This window comes from Lissotriton helveticus, chromosome 8, assembly GCF_964261635.1.
Source record: "Lissotriton helveticus chromosome 8, aLisHel1.1, whole genome shotgun sequence".
NCBI classification, from domain to species: Eukaryota; Metazoa; Chordata; class Amphibia; order Caudata; family Salamandridae; genus Lissotriton; species Lissotriton helveticus.
In genome coordinates, this window is record NC_136069.1 from 23,899,175 (window position 1) to 23,922,586 (window position 23,412).

The following is a 23,412-nucleotide window of genomic DNA, read 5'->3' on the forward strand; positions in this document are numbered from 1 at the left end:
TACATAGGGAAGGGCTACGAATGGATATACTCTAAGAGTCACATAGGAATGGTAGAGAGTACAAGGTCTACTGCATATACTAGTGATTAGAGTTATCTTTATATACATAGGGAAGGGATACGACTGGATATACTCTAAGAGTCACATAGGAATGGTAGATAATATAAAGGTCTACTGCATATACTAGTGATTAGAGTTATCTTTATATACATATACCAAATGAGCCCCTGGGTTAGGAGGGGTGCTTCAGGGCACCCTCTATGTATATTGCAAGCAGTATGTAACACAGCGGCTGCTTTCTCAAGCAGACCTAGCCATGGACTGGAGGCAGCCCTGAGTCATTTCTACTGACTTAGAGTAATGTAGCCACCTGTTAGTTTTATGCTTTTTAAATTTAAATTCCATACAGTAACTGTTTTCATCAGGGCTCCATTGAACTCTCTGTGCAGTGCTGATACTCACTCTTTCGGACGTCTGGTGAGGCATGTCCTTCCGGCTCTTTCTTGTACTTTCACTTGTGCAAACGAGGCAGCCGTGGGGTTGGGGGGGTGAAGTGACAGATGATGGGGCGGAACGACGGAGGGCGCCCGGCCTCTCTACAGAACCTTGATAAGCATATTAATTGATCTGATGCGATAGACCTCCGAAGAGTTTAATATTGAAGGCCTCTGGCCGGGCTCCTCCCGGCTCCTGCACGGCCTCGCGCATCCCGGCTGCTCAATACAAAATCAAAACAAACCGTCTGCGCACGCGAGCGCAGTGTGACGGTTACCATGCACGCATAGAGGACATCATTCCTATGCGCATGCGCGCAACCAGGCCACGTCTTCCTGCATTGTCACGCGCACTGGAGATATACTAATCTCTACTGACCTGCGCTCTGATGGGTTCCATTCACGCATGCGCAGTAGAAAGACACATCTCTCCCTGCCGTCTGATTGGTTGATGAAACAGCCACGGTCCCTAGTCTCTCGTTGTTATTGGTGGAGGCGCTCTAGGCAGTTGCATCTCGTTGGCCCCGAGGGAGGAGCCATCCGGGCAGTTCCGTGCCAGGGACTTCCATTCTTTATTGACAGAGTCCATCAGTCGAGCAGGGTCTGTGGAGCGCACTGATCACCCGTGGGGGCATCCAGGCGCTAGGCCCTGGCTGCTGGGGGCGAAGGGAACAGCTGCATACCCCTGGGTTCAAGTACCTACCCTGTGATCACAGACAGAGGAACTCTGCAGCGGCTTATCGATTAACACTGAGATCTCAGTGTATTTGCTTAGCTTGTGCTTGTTGATGGAGAAGCTCAGTCACTTATAGAGATGAAAGTGAGCCAGAGCTCTTTATTTAGTTACTGATCTCGTATCTATTGAGAGAAGAACTCTTTCCAGATTCTTTTCTCTTTACTGTTGTAGTTTCTTGAGCCTTTGGTGGTAGAACAGTCACTCCTGTCTGCTGTCCTCCTCAATAAAGAGATTACTCATCTCATTATTGGGAGGAGTTCCTTATGGAGTGAGCTGCTCACTGGTGATCATATTTCAAGCCTTCATTACTGAAGTACTAATAGAGAGAGTCGAGGCAGCCCCCTACCTCTGTGGATTTCCTGCTGCTCTGCCCAGTCACAGCCCAGACTCTGCATTTCCAGCTCTGAACTTACAAGGAAAGACATGGCCCATCAAGAACCAACAAAGGTGAGTACTATTTTGTAATTTATGCATGCATTTTTGAAAACAGGCAAGATGTAAAATAAAGCATCATAAAACTATTGTATGGTAGTAACATGTTTTACCTGTAGTTGGGCACCCTCGCCATGCCCAATGTTGTCAAAGTGTCCAGGCGCTAATAGTCTCAAGCAAACAGACCTGATACACACAGCTAGCACTGAAAGAACCAGGTTTCGAGAAGCTTCTTAAAAACTGTAATGTCAGCAGTAGATCTGAGAGAAGCCGGTAGTTGGTTCCACACTTTGGCTCCCAGACGCCTGGAGATCTGCCCCACGGCCCGGGCAAGGCGAACTCTGGGGACGCAGGCATAGTCCCATGGAGGAAGACCTCAGGAATGTGGCAGGCAAGAAGTGGCTGACTCTTGCCCTGAGGCAGCCAGCGCCCTTACCATGAAGGGCTTTGAAGAACATTACCAGGGCCTTAAACTTAATTTATTTAATAGAATATGTCATGACTGATGTAATATGTTAGGTGATAAGCAGTGCATGACAAGGGCGCCACTTATAGTTACTTGAAATTACTTCCAATGTTGAATTTATGTTTGTATTCATTTTTATTTATTAAAGTTTTGTATAGCGCAAACTTGACCCTAGTGGGTATCAGAGCGCTTTACATGACAAGAAGTATAGTAAGAATTGGACTGGTAAAAAAAAACCACATGCGTGAGAGTCAAACCTTTAAGAACGTAAAATAGGATAAAAAGGTTTGGTCTCGATTAAAGTCTGTAATAGGATGGCCAATTATCATAAGAGGTCGGTACATATACATTTTCATTGTCACCGATATATTGCCTTGGGGTAAAAACATATTCAGCAGAAAAGATTTTGCTTCTTTTGTGAAGGAGGCGGTAGAGGAGATTTGGCGAGTTCTGGAGGTAGAGAGTTCCATATCTTAGGTGCAATAACCAAGAATGCTCTGGCACCTGTTTTCTTTTTGTGGGTTAGTTGGGGTTACAGAAGCAAGGTGTGCACACTTCACGGGGATCTGCTGCCACCTGATTTTTCTAGCTTTTGAGCCAGGTTACTGGGGGTATTGAAGTGTAACGCTTTATGCATCATGCAAGCAATTTTCTGTTGCATTTTTGCTTCATACGGTACACAGTTTAAGGATTTTAGGGCCGGCGAGATGTGTGTGTTTTATTTAGTTCTGAGGATAAGTCTTCCTGCTGCATTGAGGGAGGCTCTTAGAGGGGCTAGTTTGTATTGAGGTAAGCCACATAGTGTGGCACTACCATAATCCAGTCTGGGCAATACAAAAGCTTGGACTGCTTGTTTTTATGTCTTCGGGTGGAAGGTAGGGTTTATGTTTCCGCAGGATGCTCAATTGGTAGTTCGCTCTTTTGGTGGCTGCGCTAATGTGATCCTGCATATTCAGGTGTTTGTCTAATGTAATACCCAAGGATCTGGCACGGTCTACGATGTGGGGCGAGCATTTGAGGGCTGTAAGGTGTTTCAACCAGAGATCTAGCTTGGGAATGTTATTCGACATTAAGATGAGAAGAAATTCGTTTTTAGAAGCATTGAGTTTGAGATAGTTATCTGTGAGCCAGAGGTGTGTATTTTAAATGTCATCAGCGTACATATAGTAATGGATGTTAGTAGATTTTAGGTGGTTTGCCAGTGGTTCCAGGAATAAGTTGAAGAGAATGGGTGAGAGACTAGATCCTTGAGGAACGCCAAGAGTGATCGCATGTGGCTTAGATGGAGATTGATTCATTTTGACTCCTAGGGAACTGCTTTGGAGGAATGAAGAGAACCATTCTAATACAGACCCCTGATAAGCCCATCCTTTGTCCCAATAAGTTCAGTAGATTATCATGTTTGAGGATGTCAAAGGCAGCTGATAAATCAACCAGTATCAGAAGGCATGATTCGTTTCGATCCAGTATTTTTAGTATGTCATCCACGATATGATTCAGTGCTGTGATCTTGACGGAAACCTGATTAGTGTTGATCGAGGAGTTGATAGTTGTCTATGTGATTGCAGAGTTGGCTCTTGACGCATTTTTCTAGGAGCTTTGCCAGAGCAGGGATGTTGGAGATGGGTCGGTATTTATTAGAGTCAGTCTGCCATGGTTTTTAGGTTTCGCCTAGCGAAGGCTGCGCTTGCGCAGCTCTCGCTGGGAGAAAACTGATGTTTCAGAGAGTGGGGCTTGAACCCGCCCCTCTTCTCCATTGGCTGGCTTCCTAAACGGAGGCCAGCCATTGGAGGAGAGGGGCGTCACTCCGTTTAAGCCCCGTCTTTTTGGGATTCGGGGGTGTGTTTTTTACTTTCTTTCTGTTTTCTTTCTCTCCTCTTCCCATTGGTTGGAATTTTACATTCCAGCAAATGGGAAGAGGAGAGAAAGAAAAACACGCCCCCGAATCCTAAAATGACCGTGCGTTTCTCCGAGGCATTTCTGCTTCACCTCGGAGAAACATGGTGGTGTTTCCACCACCTCGGCTTCTTTCTCCCGGTTGCCTGCTCGGACCCCTTTCTCTTGTTTAATAGTTCACCTTCCGCTCCCCCCCGCCATCCCCCCTGATGTGCAGTGTTGTGTTGTGAGCCCGCTGCAAGGAAGAGGGAGAGTGGAGTACCTACCCACTCCTCCGCTCCCTGCGAGCAAACGTGACTGGTGTCTGAGAGAGGGCTGGCCGCCCCTGGCGCCAGCCCATGCCCCTGCGAAGTGAGTGAGAGCGGCTACGGCGACTGCATTGGGTGTGGGCACAAGCGGAGGTCACCCTCGACGGAGAAGTACCCCGACTGTTGAAGATGCCAGCATCTGCGGCAACAGGTGAACTGAAATGTGCGCATAACTCGGCCGTTAGTGAGCAACCCAAGGAATAGCGCAAACACCTCCCCACCTCGCGCAGCGTGTGAAATGTGAGGCTGCGGCGGCGGGGTGGAAGAGCGAGAAGGCTGCGGCCCAGAGTAGCGACACCCGCACCCCCCTGCTTTTGCCCGGGAGGAGTAAATGCCGGCTGCAAGGGGCGGGAAGGCTCTATAAATGAAAGTGACTTACCGCGTCGAAGCGGAGTCCTCCCGTTGTGCCCCGGGAAGCGGCCTTGCATGTAGCTGCCACTGACTGAGGAAGATCTTCCCGAAGTGCAGCCGCCTACGTGGATTGAAAAGAGGTCCCTCCTCCTCGAACACTGAACGTGCAGTGTGGCCCCCCCAGCATGGCCGGGGAAATAAAAATAATAAAAAGACTCCCCATGCCAAAGAGGTGAGGTCCACAGCCGGGGCAGAGGTGCTGAAGCCGACTACGGCAATTGGGGCGTGGGTGCATCCCATAACCTGCACCCCAGGACCAAGACACAGAGAGCAACTCACCTGCACTCATGGACATGGAGTTTTCGCCTAAAATCAAGGTGCAGACTGCATGTAGAGACTCACGTCCATGAAAGCTTTACCCCTGAGTCAAGACAGATGCAGGATGTGGGGCTCTGCTCTTGTGTCCTTAGAGTTTTGGCCCGGGACTCAAGACATTCATCAGCAGGGCTGTTTGCATTAAGAATTTAGACTCAAGCATAAAGTGGGGGGCTGCAGTCATGTATCCAGAGTTCGCACCTCCGAATCGTAAAAAAAATGTAGGTTTCTCAGCAGTCCGCAACCAAGAAGGTTTTGCCCCAAATTGAGAAGCAGAGTGCACTTTTCTGAGCCATTTATCAAAAGTTTTGGCTCAGATTCGAGGCAAGGATAGGTGGACTGGGCCGGCAGGGATTAACAGAGTTTCACCCCAGCACCAGGTATTTAGCAGAAGTTGCAGATGTGCACCCACAATTAAAAACACCTCACTACAAGTCCCAGAATGCATTGTGCAGTTCGCTAAAAGCATGCATGCCATGGGGCCACTTGGCAGGTAGGGGACCCATCTCAAAGTCAGAGAACAGGGTACCTGTAAACCCGACTTTTGTCAGCCAGAGACTGGCCTCGCACATCACAAACCCACTCAGGGGCAGTTATAGTGGCCAGAAGTCTGTAAGGCACCAATTCCCCTGCGTAGAGTTTCAGATAGCAAATCAGTGCATTCTGGTAGCTGTAGTCTTCGTCTGCTTCGCCAAATAGAGTTACATTAATAATTCCGCAACGTAGATCGCAGCGTTGTACTGCATTAGAAATGGCAGTAAAGACCTCTGTAAAAGCACATAACATAAAATCCCCGAGAACGCGATGTCATGATACACGGAGCGAGTAGCCCACCCTTAGCCCTGTAGTTCCGATCCCTGTTTTTTTAGCCTTTTCTGGGGGTGTCCTTAGGGGGGGGTCAGAACCGTGGTCACAGCGGTCTGAAAGGTGTCTAATGAAAGGTAAACTAACTCCCTATCTAAGGCCGGGTCTGACCACTGGGCATTAACAGCAGGGACTGTGAAATACAGCTAATGGCCCTGGGGGGTGGGTGGGGGGGTGGGGGGGGGGGGGGCGAGATGGGGGCTTGAGAAGGGATTATCAACGTACTCTCCACAAACGGCCTTCCCACCGTTTAACCTTTGAGGAGCTACCAAAGCCGGGCCCCCTCCCTCTGTGTGCTAATGGAAAAAGCCCTCTCCAGCCTTGAGGTGCGATAACCACAAGCCCCTCCCCGTCCGTGTCCCCCCAGACCCCACTGTGGCTCTGCTGCAGGCCCCCAGTCAAGGAGGTGGAGGGCACCTCCGGGAAGCCCTGTCTCAGCCATCCTCCCATCGTATTTGCTTTTACTTACCAACTGTGTGCAAAGCATCCATTACCGCCAAGATTGAGTGCTTTGTGGGCAGGCCCGGTGGAAATACACTAACTTTACACTTCCCGAGAGGTCAATGCTTCTGGTTGTACCTCGTGTTTCAAACAGTCTTGGTAAAGCGCCGTGCTGCACCCGGGAACCGGGTGTGCGCTCTATGAGACACCTTAGATGCATTACAATATAGAGGGTGACGTACATAGGCTGAGACGGGGGGTGGGGGGGGGGGTAATCTGAACACGCCGGGGTAACGTGGATGCAAAGCAGCCACAAGGCACATGTTCACGGGAACTAGAAAAACACGTGCATCTTATTCTTGACACCAAGTTGCACGAATGTTTGACGCTCCATTGCTTGCACGTGTGCAAATTAAATAGGCAGCCTCTGATTTCCTAACAATGCGCTTTCCCGGACTTGGTGCTTGTAGCTGCGACTTAGGCTGCCCGGTGGCACGATGTGAGGGTTGGGGGGCGGAGGGGAGAAATGCCACAGCCTCGCAGAGGAAGGAATGCAGCCCGGTGCTTGTCCGGAGCTGCCCGAGAGGAGCGTTTATTTGTAAAATAGGAAGGTAATCCGCCGCCTGAGCCAGTGCCATGGTGCTCACTGTAGGTGTTTTGGCTTGATTTGAACGTAACTATTTTTTCGCCTGGTAGTTGTGCGGACCGGCCTTGGTTCCCTGGCTTGTTTACCTAGCTGGCTTTGGTTTGCCTCCTTGTTTTCACAAGTGGCGAATGGTCTGGAAAGGGGATAGCTGGGATGCGGAGTGCGGCTGAAAGAAAGAAATGCCTTTTTTCCCCTCTTGGACTCTGTACTCAGGTATTTGAATTTCAAGGCAGGAAATGCTGTGGGGGTTGGGGGATTGGAATGCGCACATTCTGCTGCGCCATCTCTTCGGGGTAGATTATCCTTTGCCTGGTGTTGTTATTTGCATGTAAATGAATCCAGGTCACCTCACCTCTGTAGGGCGGTAGCTGAAGGGTGTTTTTGACATGAACCTGTCACGTTTCTTCTAGATGCTAGAATAATTGAGAACAAATAAAGACTCAAACATGTTAAGGTTTTTTATTGTTTTATAAGGCTTTATTGAAAAAACTGATGACAATCAATTTTTATTAATCATTGCAATGTGTGGCTCTGTGTGTGTGTGTGGGGCTCTGTGTGTGGGGGGGCTCTGTGTGTGTGGGGGGGGGCTCTGTGTGTGTGTGTGGCTCTGTGTCTGTGTGGCTCTGTGTCTCTGTGTGTGTGTGTGGCTCTGTGTGTGTGTGTGTGTGTGGCTCTGTGTGTGTGTGTGGCTCTGTGTAGCTCTGTGTGTGTGTGTATGTGGCTCTGTGTGTGTGTGTGTGTGTGGCTGTGTGTGTGTGTGTGTGTACGTATGTGTGTGGCTTTGTGTGTATGTGTGTGGCTTTGTGTGTGGCTCTCTGTGTGTGTGTGTGGCTCTGTGTGTGTGTGTGGCTCTGTGTGTGTGTGTGGCTCTGTGTGTGTGGCTCTGTGTGTGCGTGTGTGCGTGTGTGGCTCTCTGTGTGTGGCTCTCTGTGTGGGTGCAAATGCAATATGTCCCGCATTTGCTAGAGATTAAGCTATTGGCATTGTAGATGACAATGCCATTTATTTATCTGTTTTCAAGACCAACACATAAACAAAAATGTTGTCATTTACAATGCCAATAGCTCTAACTTTTGCAAAGGCGAGACAGTTGCATTGTAAATGCTTGTTTAAAAGTGGGGGTTACTTGTCCTACTTTTAGGCAGACAGGAATAGTGCCTTGATGTAGTGAGGCGTTTGCAATCTTGGTCCATAGGGTGAGAATACAGATTTTGATCTCTTTGAATATGAGCAGAGGTAGAGGGTCAGTGAAGTGGTTAGAGGGGTCTAAAGAAGAAAGAATGTTGTACATGTCATGTTCGCCGATTGGGGAGAAGGTGCTCCAAGAGCATTGTTTCTGGAGGGGTACCAGGATGGTTCCTTCCCTTCCATATACTGGGAGGTGTTTGAGAAACTGAATGGGGTAGTCGGTTATAATTACTTTGCTAGTTGTAAATGACTGGCAGATCTTCGCATTTTGGAAGGGTGCTGGATCGGGAGTCTAACTGGTTTGATGTGTTGCGTGATTGCTGCTTGACTATTTCGAATAGTTTTTTGGCCCTATTTCTGGCTTGGTCAAGCTGTGCTCCAAAATTTTTTTAAAGTGTTCCTTGTTGTTCTTAGTGTTTTAGAAGTTTCAAGGATGGGTAAGATCTCCACGCTATTTCTGCTATTCTTAGATTGCATCTTTCAGTGTTCAAGTTGTCATTGAACCAGGGCTTAGAGTTTTTATTAGATATATTTTTCTGTTGTAGGGGCGTGACATAGTCCATGATTTCCAATATATTATAGAAGTCTGTGAGGTCATTGACATCATCCATGTTGATCTGTGGGATCAAGTTATTGTTGCAAAGGGTCGTTGTGTGTATTATGAATATTCCTTTTCAAATGTTTTATTTTCTTCGGTTGGCCATTCTTTGGGATCGCCTTTAAATTGATGAGGAAGGTGATGCGCTAATGGTCTGTCCAGTCACAGGGGCTAATTGACTCCAAGTAAATGGTGTCCGTCTTTGAGATTGTAAGGTCCAGAGTCTCACCGTTATTGTGTGTTGGCCTGTCGCAGATTTGGGACAACTCATGGTTTAAAAAGACTTTAGGCTATTGATGATGTTCTTGGCGTCCGTGTATATCAATCTCAGTGCCATCTCACATGCTGAATATTCATACCCCTTCAGCGTTATGGGCATGTGAATGTTCAAAGCTCATTCTTGGGCGTGGTTTTCCAAAAATACCTCGTAGCTTCACATGGTTGACCAATAGGTCAGCTCTCAAGGCGCCAAGTCCCTGTGCTATCTCTTCCACATACACAATAATACATTTGTACCACACATGGATTGTATTTGAGTGTGAGATCCCGCAACATTTCCTATTGTGCAGTGGCTGTAAAGCGCCCATCCATGCACTCATTTACTCAGAGTACCTGCACGGTCTCCCTCGCACACTCTATGGGCCCTAGTCGATCTCACATCATCATGTACGCGACCTCACATTCTCATGTACACAAAACACAGTGCTTGCTCCGTTTCATGCATGTATACGCTATGGCTCATCCATCGCCTTGCCTAATATCACTTTATGCACAGTTGAAGTAATTTAAATATTGTTTCATGCAATTAAGTTCTGTCAATGCTGCTTTGTGATCTATTAATCGAAAGTATTATTCTTCATTGAAATAATCTGTTTAAAACCTCGGGGTACTCCTTTCTATTAATATGAGTCATGACGTGGCTACATAATTATGTTTCATTCCTAATTAATGAGCCATAATTATGCAGCCAAGTCAAGATATTTGCATATCAATAATCCCATTTCTGTAGGATTATTTTATTAGTCTTTTTATTATAGAGCAATTTTTTTTTATTTCTGTTTGTCCTGATGAAGTGATTTCAAATATCAATAAACACAAAGGATACACGAAATAGAATCGCAAATAAAATTCCTTGTAGAGTGAATAAATACATGAAATTCAGATGATCAAACTCAAAGAGTTGTGCAATAGGCTGATCTTTTAACCGCCTGATACATATTGATAGAAAGGTGCTCCCCTTGAATATGTAAACAAGTTTTTGATTGCATGTGGTAGGACTGCATCCCACACTAACAAGGGGAGAACTATACACTGATCACTACACAATTGTCTAAGTTTCTTTACAATCATTTGTGACTGGAGAGGATTTGTAGCAGTGCATGAACAATTTTTCCATTGCCATTATTGTTCAAAATCAATAGTACCTCAATGCACTTTGGGCTTACTTATCATGTGGTGCATTAGTATTTGACGTTTAAATTGGAGCAAATTAATACCTCTTGAAGAAGGGTAATATAATGCACAAAAATTGAGTAAAACAACAGTTTAAATTGCCTAAAAATATATAACGTTTTCAGGTATTTCCCAACAGTATCTCGTGGAAATTTCCAAAACTACAGAACATAGTGCAGTACTCAGGAGCATTACCTCTCTCAGACCGCAAATCATACAGCTGCCTGTGAAAGATTTTGTGCTGCACGCTTCGTATCTTTGTAGGTCTTGCCTGCATAAGCACATGTAAACTAGTGCATAAGCTCTCGCTTGCGAAAGACATTGTCTTGAATACGAGGTTTGGAGCCCACCCATTGCTTGCCATTCGTGGGCTTGATTGTCACTCTCATTTGATGCCTTATTGGTCAGTCTACATTTCCCCTTCTTTCTGCAGGATCACAGACCAAGTACTGATTGCTTCAAATTTATTAAGTCCTTACCGCTGTTGGTGCTGTAAATAAGGCTTTTTTTTTTCTTTGTTCTCCACCTCCTCCTGCTCCCCAGTCCATGTTGCTTCTTCTCCCAGTCCCCGTGCTTTCCCCCCAACCTCATCCATGTTGCTTCTTTTCCCACACCCTAGGACCTTTCCAAGTTGCTTCTTTTCCCTCCCACCTGCCCCATCGATGTTGCTTCTTTTCCCCCAGTCTGTACCCGCCCACCGTTTTCCTATCCCCGCCCCATCCCTGTTTCTTCTCCTCCCCCCCACTCGCCCCATCTCAGTTTCATGTCCCTCCAAACTACCCCCTCCGTGTTTATTCTCCTCCCTCCCTGTTTCTTGTCTCGGTCCCCACTTCACCCCAAAACCTCCAGGGAAGAAGCTGAATGAAGATTCATCAAGCAGCACCAAAGTTAGCAGAAAACAAAAAAAGCTAATTTTATGGTAACTAGGGCCTAACAGTTACTACACAACACCCCACTGGTGCATCTAGACTGGAAGTAAGGTCCCTGTGTACATGTTTTGAACATGGCTGTACTCTTATGAGATAGGATATACACATCGTGCATAGGTTACTCATCCTGAATCTTTATGCGTGAGATGGGTGTCTTTCCGGTAGACTCGAGTGGATCCTCAGAGAGGCATCTAATGAGAAAGGGCATACTCATCATGCATAAGTTGCTCATCCTGAAACGTTATGGTGAGATGGGTGCCCTCCCAGGAGACCTGAGCAGTTCCTCAGAGAGGCAAGGGCTGGACAGGTAAATACTATGTTGGAGCTGAGCCGTCAGTAAGCGGATTCCCTAGGACCCTCTTCCTCTGCTGCCATCTTTCCAGTATACAAGACTGGCAATGAAGAAGAACTATTAGAATCCTGATCACTAACAATTAAATGCTTGGATCTGAGAATTGGCTTCAAGAGAAACACTGGTTAACATAAGCAAACATATGCCATGTTATTTCACTGGCAGAGGATGAATATTGATTATGTTTGTGATGTCAGAATATGAACTCTTAGAAAGAGGGCCGCAATTGAGAAACCAAAACCTAGCTAAATGACAACACAAGTTTGTGGTGAGAAGACCACCACCAATAGGAATAAGAGTCCAGCCAATGCAAAACTAAAAGACTACCCATGGCATGAGTATAGATTGTGGAAACCGTGCATTGGCCTTGGTCACAGTGCTTCTTTATTGACAAGCAAACATTGGTCTCAGAAGTCTGCTACAAGCTAGGTGGTACTTTTAATTTACATGAGATGAACTTGCTCTGACCTAAGAAAACGTGAGAGAGACATCTGAAAATGGGAGGAATATAGCATTATCCGATATTAAACCTGATGGCTGCTGTAAGAAATTTGATTATTTGGGAAGGTGACTACCCATCAAAAGGAATAATCACAACCCTTGTCAGGGTGAACCCTTAATGTCATTAAATAAACCTGAGATGAACCTCCTGGTAGCTATGGCACAGAGCAGACCCGCTTAACTTGGGGCAGCATGTAAGGAGTAGTTTCTGTCCTGTAACTCCAGTTCTGTAGTAGGGGTATCTCTGTTATAGTCATAATCTAGTGAATAGTCCCGCCCATGTGCGTGGACCCCGGAGCAATCAAAAATATTCTCTTACAGTGTCGAAAAATGCAGAAATGCACAGACACTTAAGAGAGAATTTAAAGACAGATAATGCAGCCTGAAAAGGCTACACTGTCCAGTACTTCAACTAGAAATTCCACCATAAAATCCACAAAAACAGCAAAGCCTGTACAGATTTCCCTTGCTTTAACAGCAAAATCCCTCAGGAATGATAGAGAGAAGGACCTGGACAGACAAGCCCCATAGGCTGCCATTATGTGGCTCAGAACAGGATACTGTGCCTTTAAGAGAACTTTCCAGAACTTCACAGTATCCCAGAATGCCCTGCAGGTCCCAGTTACTTTCAGTTCTTTTTGAAGGCGTAACACGCCAGACCTGTAGCATTCCGTACATGAATATCTCTCTCTCCACCGGGGAGGCGGGCGGGCGCTTATGACTATAACAGAGATACCCCTACTACAGAACTGGAGTTACAGGACAGAAACTACTCCTTCTGTAGTAGGGGATCTCTGTGTATAGTCATAATCTAGTGAATAGAATGGCAAGCCCATCCCCACACCAAGCGGCGGTGGAGAACAAAGACATTACGCCACTATTGTGCGAACAGATTCCGCAGCGAAGCCTGCCCAACCTGAGCGTCTGCCCTGGCATCAGCGTCCAGGCAGTAATGCTTAGCAAAGGTATGGACCGACTTCCAAGTGGCTGCCTTGCAGATCTCTGCAATGGGAACATTACGGAGCAACGCTGTCGTGGCAGCTTTGCCCCTGGTGGAATGAGCCTTAGGTTTGCCCCCTAAGGTCTTATTAGCTTTGTAGTAACACAATTGTATGCAGGACACAATCCACCTCGAGATGGACTGTTTAGAGGTAGCAAGACCCGTCCTGACTGATCCATAATTGATGAACAATTGGTCTGACCTACGAATATCTTTGGTTTTATCCAGATAAAATTTCAGCACCCTCCTAACATCCAGGGAATGCAAAGACCTTTCCGCTGGAGATGAAGGTTTCTGAAAGAACGTAGGTAAAGTTATAGTCTGGTTGATATGAAAATCAGAAATAACCTTGGGAAGAAACTTAGGGTGAGTAGGCATAACAACCTTAGCAGCATGAAATACAGTATAAGGTTCTTGGCAACACAACGCCTGAATTTCACTCACCCTGCGGGCCGATGTAATGGCCACGAGGAACGCCGCCTTCCAGGACAGGTGCTGCAACGAAGCCTTATGAATAGGTTCAAAAGGCTCCTTCATCAACCTGGACAGCACCACATTCAAGTCCCACGAAGGCGAAGGAAGCCTGACCGGAGGGAACACTTTCTTCAAGCCTTCCAGAAAATCTTTGATCACAGGGATCTGGAAGAAGGAAGTCTGTGAAGGGCATTTCCTGTAGGCAGTCAAAGCAGCCAGATGAACCTTAATGGAATCGACATTAAGGCCAGACTGCGCCAGATGTAGCAGATATGGAAGGATGACATCCTCCTTGCATGTCGTAGGGTCATAGTTCTTAGACTTGCACCAGATACAAAACCTCTTCCACTTGTAAGCATAAGAAGTCCTAGTGGAAGGTCGCTTAGCCTCCTTCAGTATGTCCATACAATCCTCTGGGAGATTCAGATGGCCATATTGCACTATTTCAGGAGCCATGCCGCCAAACTCAAAGACGAGAGGTTGGGGTGCACCATCCGCCCCCCGAACTTCGTGAGAAGGTCCGGCCTGCACGGCAGCTTCATGTGAGGAAGGAGAGACCGGTGAAGCAGGTCCGTGAACCACCACTGTCTGGGCCATTCCGGGGCAATCAGAATCATCCTCGCCCTGGATTGGGACAGCTTGATGAGAACCGTCGGAATCAGGGGAATGGGTGGAAAAGCGTTCAGAAAGCTGTTCGACCAGTTGATCCATAATGCGTTCCCCAGCGTCCCCGGCTGGTAGAATCTGGAGGCGAAGTCTCGCATTTGCTGTTTTCGGCGGTGGCGAACAGATCTACGTCTGGAGTTCCCCACCTTGCGAAGACTTCTCCTAGTACTTTGTCGTTTATGACCCATTCGTGGTTTTCCTGAATCAGTCTGCTCAGTTCGTCTGCCTGAACATTCTGCACACCTGGCAGATGGATGGCTGTTATCGACAGTCCTCGGGCCAGAAGCCAATGCCAGATCGCCTGCGCCTCCTGCGACAGAGTGCGGGATCTCGAGCCCCCCCGTTGTTGAGGTAATACATCGTTGTCGTGTTGTCCGTCTGCACAAGCAGAGAGTTGGTCTGAAAGGACGGATGAAAGGCCTTCAGTGCCAAGTGAACAGCTCTGAGTTCCAGAAAATTGATGTGGTACGTGGACTCCGTCGGAGACCACGTCCCTTGAATCTGTAGGTCTCCGGAGTGCGCTCCCCAGCCCTGGAGAGAAGCATCCATCACGATAGTCTGAGTGGGAATGTCCTTGTGGAAGGGAACCCCTCTGAGGAGATTCTCCGCTGAACACCACCACTTCAGAGACTGAAGAGCATGTAGAGACAGTCGTATCTTGTCGTCCCAAGATCCTCTCCTCTGGTCCCACTGATCTTCCAAGCACGCTTGCAGCGGTCTCATGTGCAGCCGCGCATGTGGCGTCAGGAAGTTACAAGAGGCCATCGATCCCAGTAGAGAAGACACCGTCCTCACTGTTGTAGATGGAGCGGCCATAAAAGCCCGAGCCCTCCGAAGGAGTGATAAACGTCTCTCCTCCGAAGGAGACACGCTTGCTGACAGCGTATCGATGGAGGCTCCCAAGTACTGGATGCACTGGACCCGAGTCGGAACAGACTTGGACATGTTGATGTGCAACCCCAGCTTGTTCAAGAGAACGCACGTCTTCTGGAAGTGTGCTTAAGCTTCCGAGAAGGAGGAGGCCTTGATCAACCAATCGTCCAGGTACGGGTAGACAAACACCTTGTTCTTCCTCAGGTGTGCCGCTACCACGGCCATGCACTTCGAGAACGTTCTGGGCGCAGACTTCAGCCCGAACGGAAGTACCGTGTACTGATAGTGATTGGTGCCGACTTGAAATCGCAGGAACTTCCTGTGTTTGCATGCAATGGGCACATGGAAGTATGCATCCTGTAGGTCTATGGCACATAGCCAGTCTCCCTGTTGCAACTGAGGATAGATCTGATGCAACGACAGCATGCAAAACTTTTCTCTGCGAATCCACTTGTTTGCCTGTCGCAAGTCCAGAATGGGCCTGAACTCGTTCTTGTCCTTCTTGCGGACCAGAAAGAACCGGGAGTACAGACCTCTTCCTCTTTGAGACAGAGGTACGTCTTCTATCGCCCTTTTCCTTAACAGGATATCGGCCTCCGCCTGGAGCTCGCGCAGCTGATACTGCGAGCTGACCGGAGGAATCGATGGAGGAGGGCTGGTGAACCGAAGACTGTATCCATTGCAAACCATATTCAGCACCCACTTGTCCTGAGTAATTTTTCTCCACTCTGCCAGAAAAAATTGAACGCTTCCCCCCACCGGAGCGGGTAACGGACGAAGGGGAAGTAACCGCTCAGGGTCGAGACCCGGCCGGGCCCCTGTTCGCGGTAGAGGATTGCTGTCCACCTTTACCCCTCTGGCGTTTCTGGAAGGGTCTCCGGAACTGCTGCTGTTGTTGCTGCTGCTGTTGTCCCGAAGACTGTCCTCTTCCTTTCCCCTGCGAGCCGAACCGCCGTTGGAACTGGCGGTAGGGTTTCTTGTCTTTTTTACTTCTCCAAGCCCACAGCCGTCAGGGTTTTCGCCTCGGTCTTCATCCGGGCCATTTCGTCGTCTGCATGTTTCCCGAATAGCGTCTCACCGGAAAACGCAGATTGGCCACTCGCTGTTGCGCCTCAGGCTTGAGTGACGTAAGCCGAAGCCACGCATGGCGGCGCTGGTTGATACCGTGGCAGTAGCCATGTGCGGCCAACAGGGAGATATCCGCCGCGGCGCTGATGGCCTGGTTGGAGACCAGCATCCCTTCCTTGACAATTTCCATGAAGTCCTCTTTCCTGTCACGCGGGACAAGGTCCGCGAACTGTTCCATGGAATCCCACAGCGCACGGTCGTACCGTCCCAGTAACGCTGAGTCGCTGGAAGCCTTCATAGTAGTGGAAGAAGTCCCACACGCCTTCCTTCCCACCGAATCAATCCAGCGGCTCTCCTTATCCGGAGGCACGGTGGAGGACGGGGAGGTAGAATGTAGCTTTCTGGCCGCCGTCACTATCACTGAATCGGGCACTGGGTCCATCCGTAGGAAGGCCGGGTCCGAGTCAGGAGCCCTGTACTTCTTCAGAAGTCTGGAGGGAGCGGCTTTCACCACCGCTGGTGTAAGAAAGAGCTCTTCCGCAGGCTCAACCAGTCCTGGCACCAACGGCAGTAGAGGGCGAGACAGGTGCTTCTTGTGCAAAGTCTCGAATATCACGGACGTCGTAGGTGTAGGAGCCGTCACCGTGATACCCAACTTCGCAGCCCCCCTCCGGAGAACCTCCTGGAACGTACCGATGTCGTCGATCGGAGACACCCTAGTCTCCGGGGAGTCCGACAAAGTAGGGTCCTAGAGGATGTACGAGACCTGGACCTATGCCTCCTATGGCGATGTCTAGATCTAGTGGAGGACCTGTGTCTGCTCCTCGATCTTTCTCTCCGCCTGGAGCGAGACCTCGATCTCCTGGGCCTGGGACGTTCTGCCGGTCTCCCCGGGGCGGACGTCTTGGGCTTGGGTGGTTCCTTAGACTTAGGAGGCTTCTTGGGAGGGGTCGGAAGCCTGGGCAACGAGACCGACCTCGGTGGAACCGGTGGAGACTTGTCAGGCACAGGGGCCTGTGGTCCTGTAGGAAGCGGAGGCAGCGGAGGCAAGGGAGGAGGGGTTGGAGCCCTCGGAGGTGGACCTCTTGGCCACGGAGGCGGAGGTGTAACAGACTTCTTCGGAGTATACACCTCCGAGTACACCGATCCCAGTGACCCGCCATCCTTCCCGGACTGAGGGGAGCCTCCCACAGTCCTAGGCCGTGCAGCACGATCCCTCGACGCCGACGAACGGTGACCAGACGTCTAACGCAGGTCCCTCGACGTCGAGCGCCCCTTTGGCGTCGACCGTCTCATCAGCTTCGGCGTCGAACGCCTGCCATGTCTCGACGTTGAACCGGACCATCTCGACGACGATCCCTTTTGTCTCGACTGCGATCTCTTGCGCCTCGACGGCGACCTCGACCGCCTCGACGTTGACTTCGTCCGCCTCGACGGCGACCTCTTCCGCCTTGACGGCGACCTCTTCCGCCTTGACGGCGACCTCTTCCGCCTCGACGGCGAACACTTCTGCCTCGCCGGCGACCTCTTCCGTTTCGACGGCGGTCTCGACGACGAGGATCCCCTCGACGACGATAGTGTCCTGTCCCTCGACGGCGAGCGCCGACGCCGGACCCGTCGACGCCGATCACTCGACGCCGAAGACGACGACGATGAAACCGTCACGGGGTTCGACGGCGGCCTGTGCAAGTACGTCGACGGGCGACGTTTTCTCGACCCAGAGCCCTGGGGAGACGGGGAGCTGGCCTTGGACCTCCCTCTCGACGTCGTGGTGGGTGCCACCGACCCAGACGGAGAATGGGGACGTTTGCTGGACTTCCTGCCCCTGGGGAGCCCCCCAGAGGCCTCAGCATGGGCAGATGAAGCCCCTCCAGACCCACCTTTCGCCTTCAGCCTTCTTTCCTCGAGTCCCTGAAGCCTGATCTTCATTCTGTCCTTCAGGGTCCTGCCAGAGAAGCCTTGACAGATCTCACACTCCTCTGGGATGTGGGAAGAGGGAAGGCAGTAGATACACACCTCATGGGGGTCTGATTTGGCCTTCTTCCTGGAGCACTCCGGGCATTTGTCAAATAATGCAGGCATATTTGACAACAAAAGGGTGCAAAAAAACCAAGAAGAAAGGCACAAAAGTACTTAGAAAGTACCCAAAATCGAATTTTAGTGAAAAAACACCAACAAACCCTTGAAAAGGGAGAGCTCAATGCTCCAGGGTCCTGCTTGCAGGAGCCGGAAAAAAGAACTGAAAGTAACTGGGACCTGCAGGGCATTCTGGGATACTGTGAAGTTCTGGAAAGTTCTCTTAAAGGCACAGTATCCTGTTCTGAGCCACATAATGGCAGCCTATAGGGCTTGTCTGTCCAGGTCCTTCTCTCTATCATTCCTGAGGGATTTTGCTGTTAAAGCAAGGGAAATCTGTACAGGCTTTGCTGTTTTTGTGGATTTTATGGTGGAATTTCTAGTTGAAGTACTGGACAGTGTAGCCTTTTTAGGCTGCATTATCTGTCTTTAAATTCTCTCTTAAGTGTCTGTGCATTTCTGCATTTTTCGACACTGTAAGAGATTATTTTTGATTGCTCCGGGGTCCACGCACATGGGCGGGACTATTCACTAGATTATGACTATACACAAAGATCCCCTACTACAGAAAGTATTTATGCTGTACCAAAACAGTAATAAAAATGTAATGTAGCATAATAAAGATCCCCTCACCATATTACAAGAATAGAGTAAAATTTAAATGACACAAATCATGACAGAAATCCACGAAGAGGAACCAGAGATATGAATTTTTAAAGTTTTAAGTTAGAATAGTGCCAAGCAACAGAGTGCCATGGTCGTGTTAACCCGTAATCTAGGCGCAAATTGACACTGACTGTTATGGAGCAGGGGTCGGATATACCAACTGTGCTCATCCTTGTCAAAGATTTTATCTTCTGACATTAGTCCTTTAAGTTACAATCTACCTCAGGAGTACACTTCTAAAGCCCCCTAAGGACCTCAGAGAAGACATCTGGTAGTTGCAGGAAAAGGCCTCTTGTAGCTTTTTGTGTCCCTGCAGCTTTAACAGGAGGTCAGCTGTGTGACCCATGGAGAGAGAACAGGTCCAGTCCTTTCAGGTATTTTCTTAGATTGCAGACAACAGGTTGATTTCTCTTCTGGTCTTCCTCAGGTCCAGGAGTCTTCTGAAGTAGGTGCCTGGAGTTGCTACATTTATGCCTAGCATGAGTTAGTGGGTGGGAATGACTCCTGGGTATCCCATTACCAATGGGGTAATTTTTTCTTTTTTTTATACTTTTTATTGATTTTTTTAATGAAGAGCAAGGTATACAAAACAATAGCTTAAGTAAATACTGATACAAGGGAGGAATCTAGAGCAAACATAAACTAACAATCTGTGCATTCTTGAAGAAGTAGAAAAAACCAAGACCACAGTGATAAAAAGAATGTAGAAATAAATAAATGGCACCGATAAGGAGGGAAAGAGAATAGTAGGGCAACCAGTGTAAAGGGGAGCATGACGCCCCATACCAAGGACGGCCCATACAAACCTCCTTCAAAATTGTGGAAATCTTTCAGCCCTATACATGAAGACGAGATAGTCAACCTGATCTCCACATCTAATCCTACCTCACACGCTCTAGATCCTCTGCTGCCTCAATCGACCAAAAAGCTTAAACTCGCCCCTGCCCCGATGTGGTGCAAGATCATTAACAGTTCACTGCAATCCGGCATCATCTCGGAATGCCTCAAACAGGGACAAGTCTCGCCACTGCTAAAAAAAACAGACCTAGACAAAAAAGATCTGAACAACTACAGACCAGTCTCAAACCTACCTCTTCTAGCCAAAACCCTAGAAAGATGCGTGCTCTTGCAACTTACCCAACACTTGGATAGCATCAACCTACTCGACACCAACCAATCGGGCTTTAGAAAGGGTTGTAGCACGGAAACCGCGATCCTCAACGTCATCGATGACATGCACAAATCATTGGATGCGGACAAATGCTGCCTTCTCATCCTCCTAGATTTATCAGCAGCTTTTGACACGGTTTATCACATCCTCCTCATTAAGGCTCTTCAAGAAAGGGCAGGTCTAGATGAGGTGGTCTTACAATGGTTCTCCTCCTTCCTCCACAACCGCTTTCAAAGAATAAAAATCAAAAACTGCTCGTCTGACCTACATCAAGTTAGCAAGAGAGTCCCCCAAGGATCAGTGCTCTCCCCACAACTTTTTAACATTTACATGGAACCACTCACAACCTTACTCAGAAAAGCTAACATCCCCTTTCACCTTTATGCCGATGACACACAGATCTACCTGGAAACCACATCCATTGACGACATTCAGAGACTAAATGACACGCTCAGAGAAGTCCAACACTGGCTATCAAGGAACCACCTAAAACGCAATCAGGACAAGACTGAAATACGCCTCATCTCAAACAAAGAAGAGAACCCTCAAATTACAGAATGGCTATCTGCAATCGATACACTCGACGGAAACATCACCCTGGCGGATTCTGTAAAATCATTAGGCATCACTTTAGACCCAAAACTGAACATGACCAAACACATTAAGATCTCGGCAAATAGCGCCTTCCTGAACTTAAAGCTATTAAACAAAATAAAACCTTTCATCCCAGCCAAGGACCTTAAACAAGTTACCCAATCACTGGTGGTATCCAGATTAGACTATGGGATCACAACACTGTGAGGCTCAGCAAAGGCGCACCTGCCCCCCCTTAAAACAAGACTAAACGCAGCAGCTAGAATGGTCGCAGGAGTGAAGAAAGTTGACCATATCTCACCCGCACTCAGAGAACTAAAATGGCTCCCAGTTGAAATGCGTGCCAGTTTCAGAACAGCCTGCCTCACCCACAAAGCCCTTCACACAGGCAAACCCGAATACTTGGCCTCTAAACTAAAAAAAGCCGGACAAACCAGGTCCCTCTGGAGCTCAAACACACTACTACTCATCCGAATGAAAGCACGCAAACAAAAAACCGCAGCCCGATCCTTCGCGGGAAACGCGCCCAAAATCTGGAACGCTATTCCCCCTCATATAAGAACTATCTCCTCCTTCGCAAAATTCAAAGAGCAGCTCAAAAATCTTTTCCTTGACCGGTCCCTAGCAAAAGGGCAGGTGACACAGAAGAGCTTTTGACAATACTCACCGATGGGGGTGGGATAACCAGATTACGGGCTTCCTGATAAGGTACTACGAGTACGTATTGACACTGTTGACTTTCCCTCCAATACGCAAAGTGTATACCCGATATTGTCTCGAGACTCTTGACTCTTGTGCTGATATCTGCACTGTCCTTACTGTGAATTTTTGTTTGGTCTTTGCATTTGAACGGTTGTGAAGTGCTCCGATACCTCTGGGTCTGTCTAGCGCTATATAAAACTTCATAATAAATAAATAAATAAATAAACATACACCAAAAGGAAAGGCGGGTATCCAGAAAGCAAACTGAGTAGAAAGGACTGGTACAACAGGGACACTAGTCATATAACAAGTGAAACCATGCAGCTACATTGTATGATTATAGGTATTTGTCCTGGGATAAAGTATGCTTTAATCCTGGTCAGGCCCCCAAACATCAGGTTAAAAGAGGAATAAGTACTATCGGAGTGGTTGCCATATGTTTTTAGGTCTAGAAGTGGATGGTTGTAGAGCAGCATAGGTATCACTCATGGTGTAACAGCACACCAGATCTCGAATCCATCCCTTAACTGTTGGAACTGATGTGCCACCCCATTGTAAAGACACCTGGTGTTTTGCTAACAAGAATGAAGTAGCAACATAATGCTTAACTCCCAGAGGAACCTGCTGAACGTAGCCTAACAGTGCCATTAATGGAGTTGGAACAAGCTCAGTCTGGTTCATCTGTCATAGAACACGGAATACCTCCTCCCAATAGGCAATTATCGGCATACAGTTCCACGGCAAGTATGAGAAAGCATGTTCCACGGCACGTCGAGGGCAGCAGTGTTATTTAATAGAATAAAATCTGGCTAGCAAATTAGGGGTAGTGTAGGCGCGGTGTAGGTATTTAAAATGTAGTAGTTTGTGTCGATGATTATTAGAAACCAATCTGGTCAGCTCACAGCAAAAGTACCATGTCTTGTCTGTTATTGGGCCAACTAGATCTCTTTCCCATGCCACACGCACCCCATGTCCACGACAGGCTTCAGTGAGAGAGCCTCATGATGCAGCCGAGAGACCAAGTGGGCACCGTCTGGAGTTGTAACGATCAGGGATAACTGCAGAAAGTCAAGAGTTTCCGCTGCGGTGGTCGGGATCGTAGCACGTAATGTATTGTGCAGTCATTGTAAAATGAATATGTCCATGTATGACATGTTAAGCCTTCTGCCAAAAATGTGACGGAGCATATTTCGGCATCAGCAAAGACATCGCCTAGACTATGTTATCGACAAGTGGATAAAGTTTGTCTGGTGAGTGTTTCTGCAGTCAGCGGTAACCAGGGATTGTCAGCAAGAGGGATATGAGGAGAGTACAAGCAGGTTAAAACCAAGCTACCGTTGGAGCTTGGCCCAAGCATGTAGTTGGGAGTTTCTGTATTTCAGAAGCATTTCTAGGTAAGCCTTGTGGCAGGAGTGTGGTAAGTGGGTATGGCTAGGCATGTGACCATTCTGGTTTCAGGAACTGTAGGAGTACATTGTAATGGATCCAGTGGTATGCAAAGTGCACCTGCGTCACTAAATAGTAAAGGTAGAAATCTGGGATGCTAAACCCACCGTGTTCATATGGCAGGATCAAGGTTTGCCAGCTGATTCTAGGTTGTTGGCCGACCATATTAGACGCGTGAGCATACCACGTAAAGTGTCAAAGAAAGTATTAGTCAAAAGTATAGGGATATTTAAGAAGTATAAAAAACGGGGCAGTACCTCCCTCTTTATAATTGCTATTCTACCCGCGATGGACAGAGGAAGTTTAATCCATTTATTATTTCGGGAGGATAACTTATCGATTGCTGGGCCATAGTTTAAGCGTGTAATCTTGGTACTCTGGTGTTTAAGTTAGATGCCAAAGTATTTGGGGGCATCTCTTCACCATTTTAAGGGAAACTCTAGTGGACAGGCGACTTCGCAATCCATCAGGGGGAAACTTTCAGATTTATTCCAGTTAATCGCAAGACCAGAAAGCGCCCTGGAGTGGATGACCTCACATAGGAGAGGGGAAGGGTTAGTCCCAGGATCCCTGACAAATAACATTACATCACCCACGAGATGCAAAGAGGGTGCCGCGATGGGAGCGTAGTCCTCTCGCTAAGTGGT

The 23,412-nt window shown here is 48.0% G+C and overlaps 2 protein-coding genes across 5 annotated transcripts in view; one reads left to right on the top strand and one right to left on the bottom strand.

Annotated features, from left to right (window-relative positions):
• LOC144772247 (uncharacterized) overlaps nt 1-768 on the bottom strand; it is a 228,007-nt gene extending 227,239 nt beyond the window's left edge. For all 3 annotated transcript variants that reach the window (XR_013599698.1, XR_013599699.1, XM_078656463.1), the window contains exon 1: nt 463-768. Coding sequence is in view for 1 of the 3 variants with exons in the window: in XM_078656463.1 (XP_078512589.1) it covers nt 463-486 (24 nt within the window). In the remaining 2 variants the exon portion in view is untranslated. The remainder of the gene's footprint in view (nt 1-462) is intronic.
• A 294-nt stretch (nt 769-1,062) lies between these two features.
• The window catches only part of LOC144772249 (uncharacterized), a 214,218-nt gene continuing 191,868 nt past the window's right edge, over nt 1,063-23,412 (top strand). For both annotated transcript variants that reach the window (XM_078656465.1, XM_078656466.1), the window contains exon 1: nt 1,063-1,677. In XM_078656465.1, the coding sequence (XP_078512591.1) occupies nt 1,654-1,677 (24 nt within the window). In that variant the 5' untranslated portion in view covers nt 1,063-1,653. The remainder of the gene's footprint in view (nt 1,678-23,412) is intronic.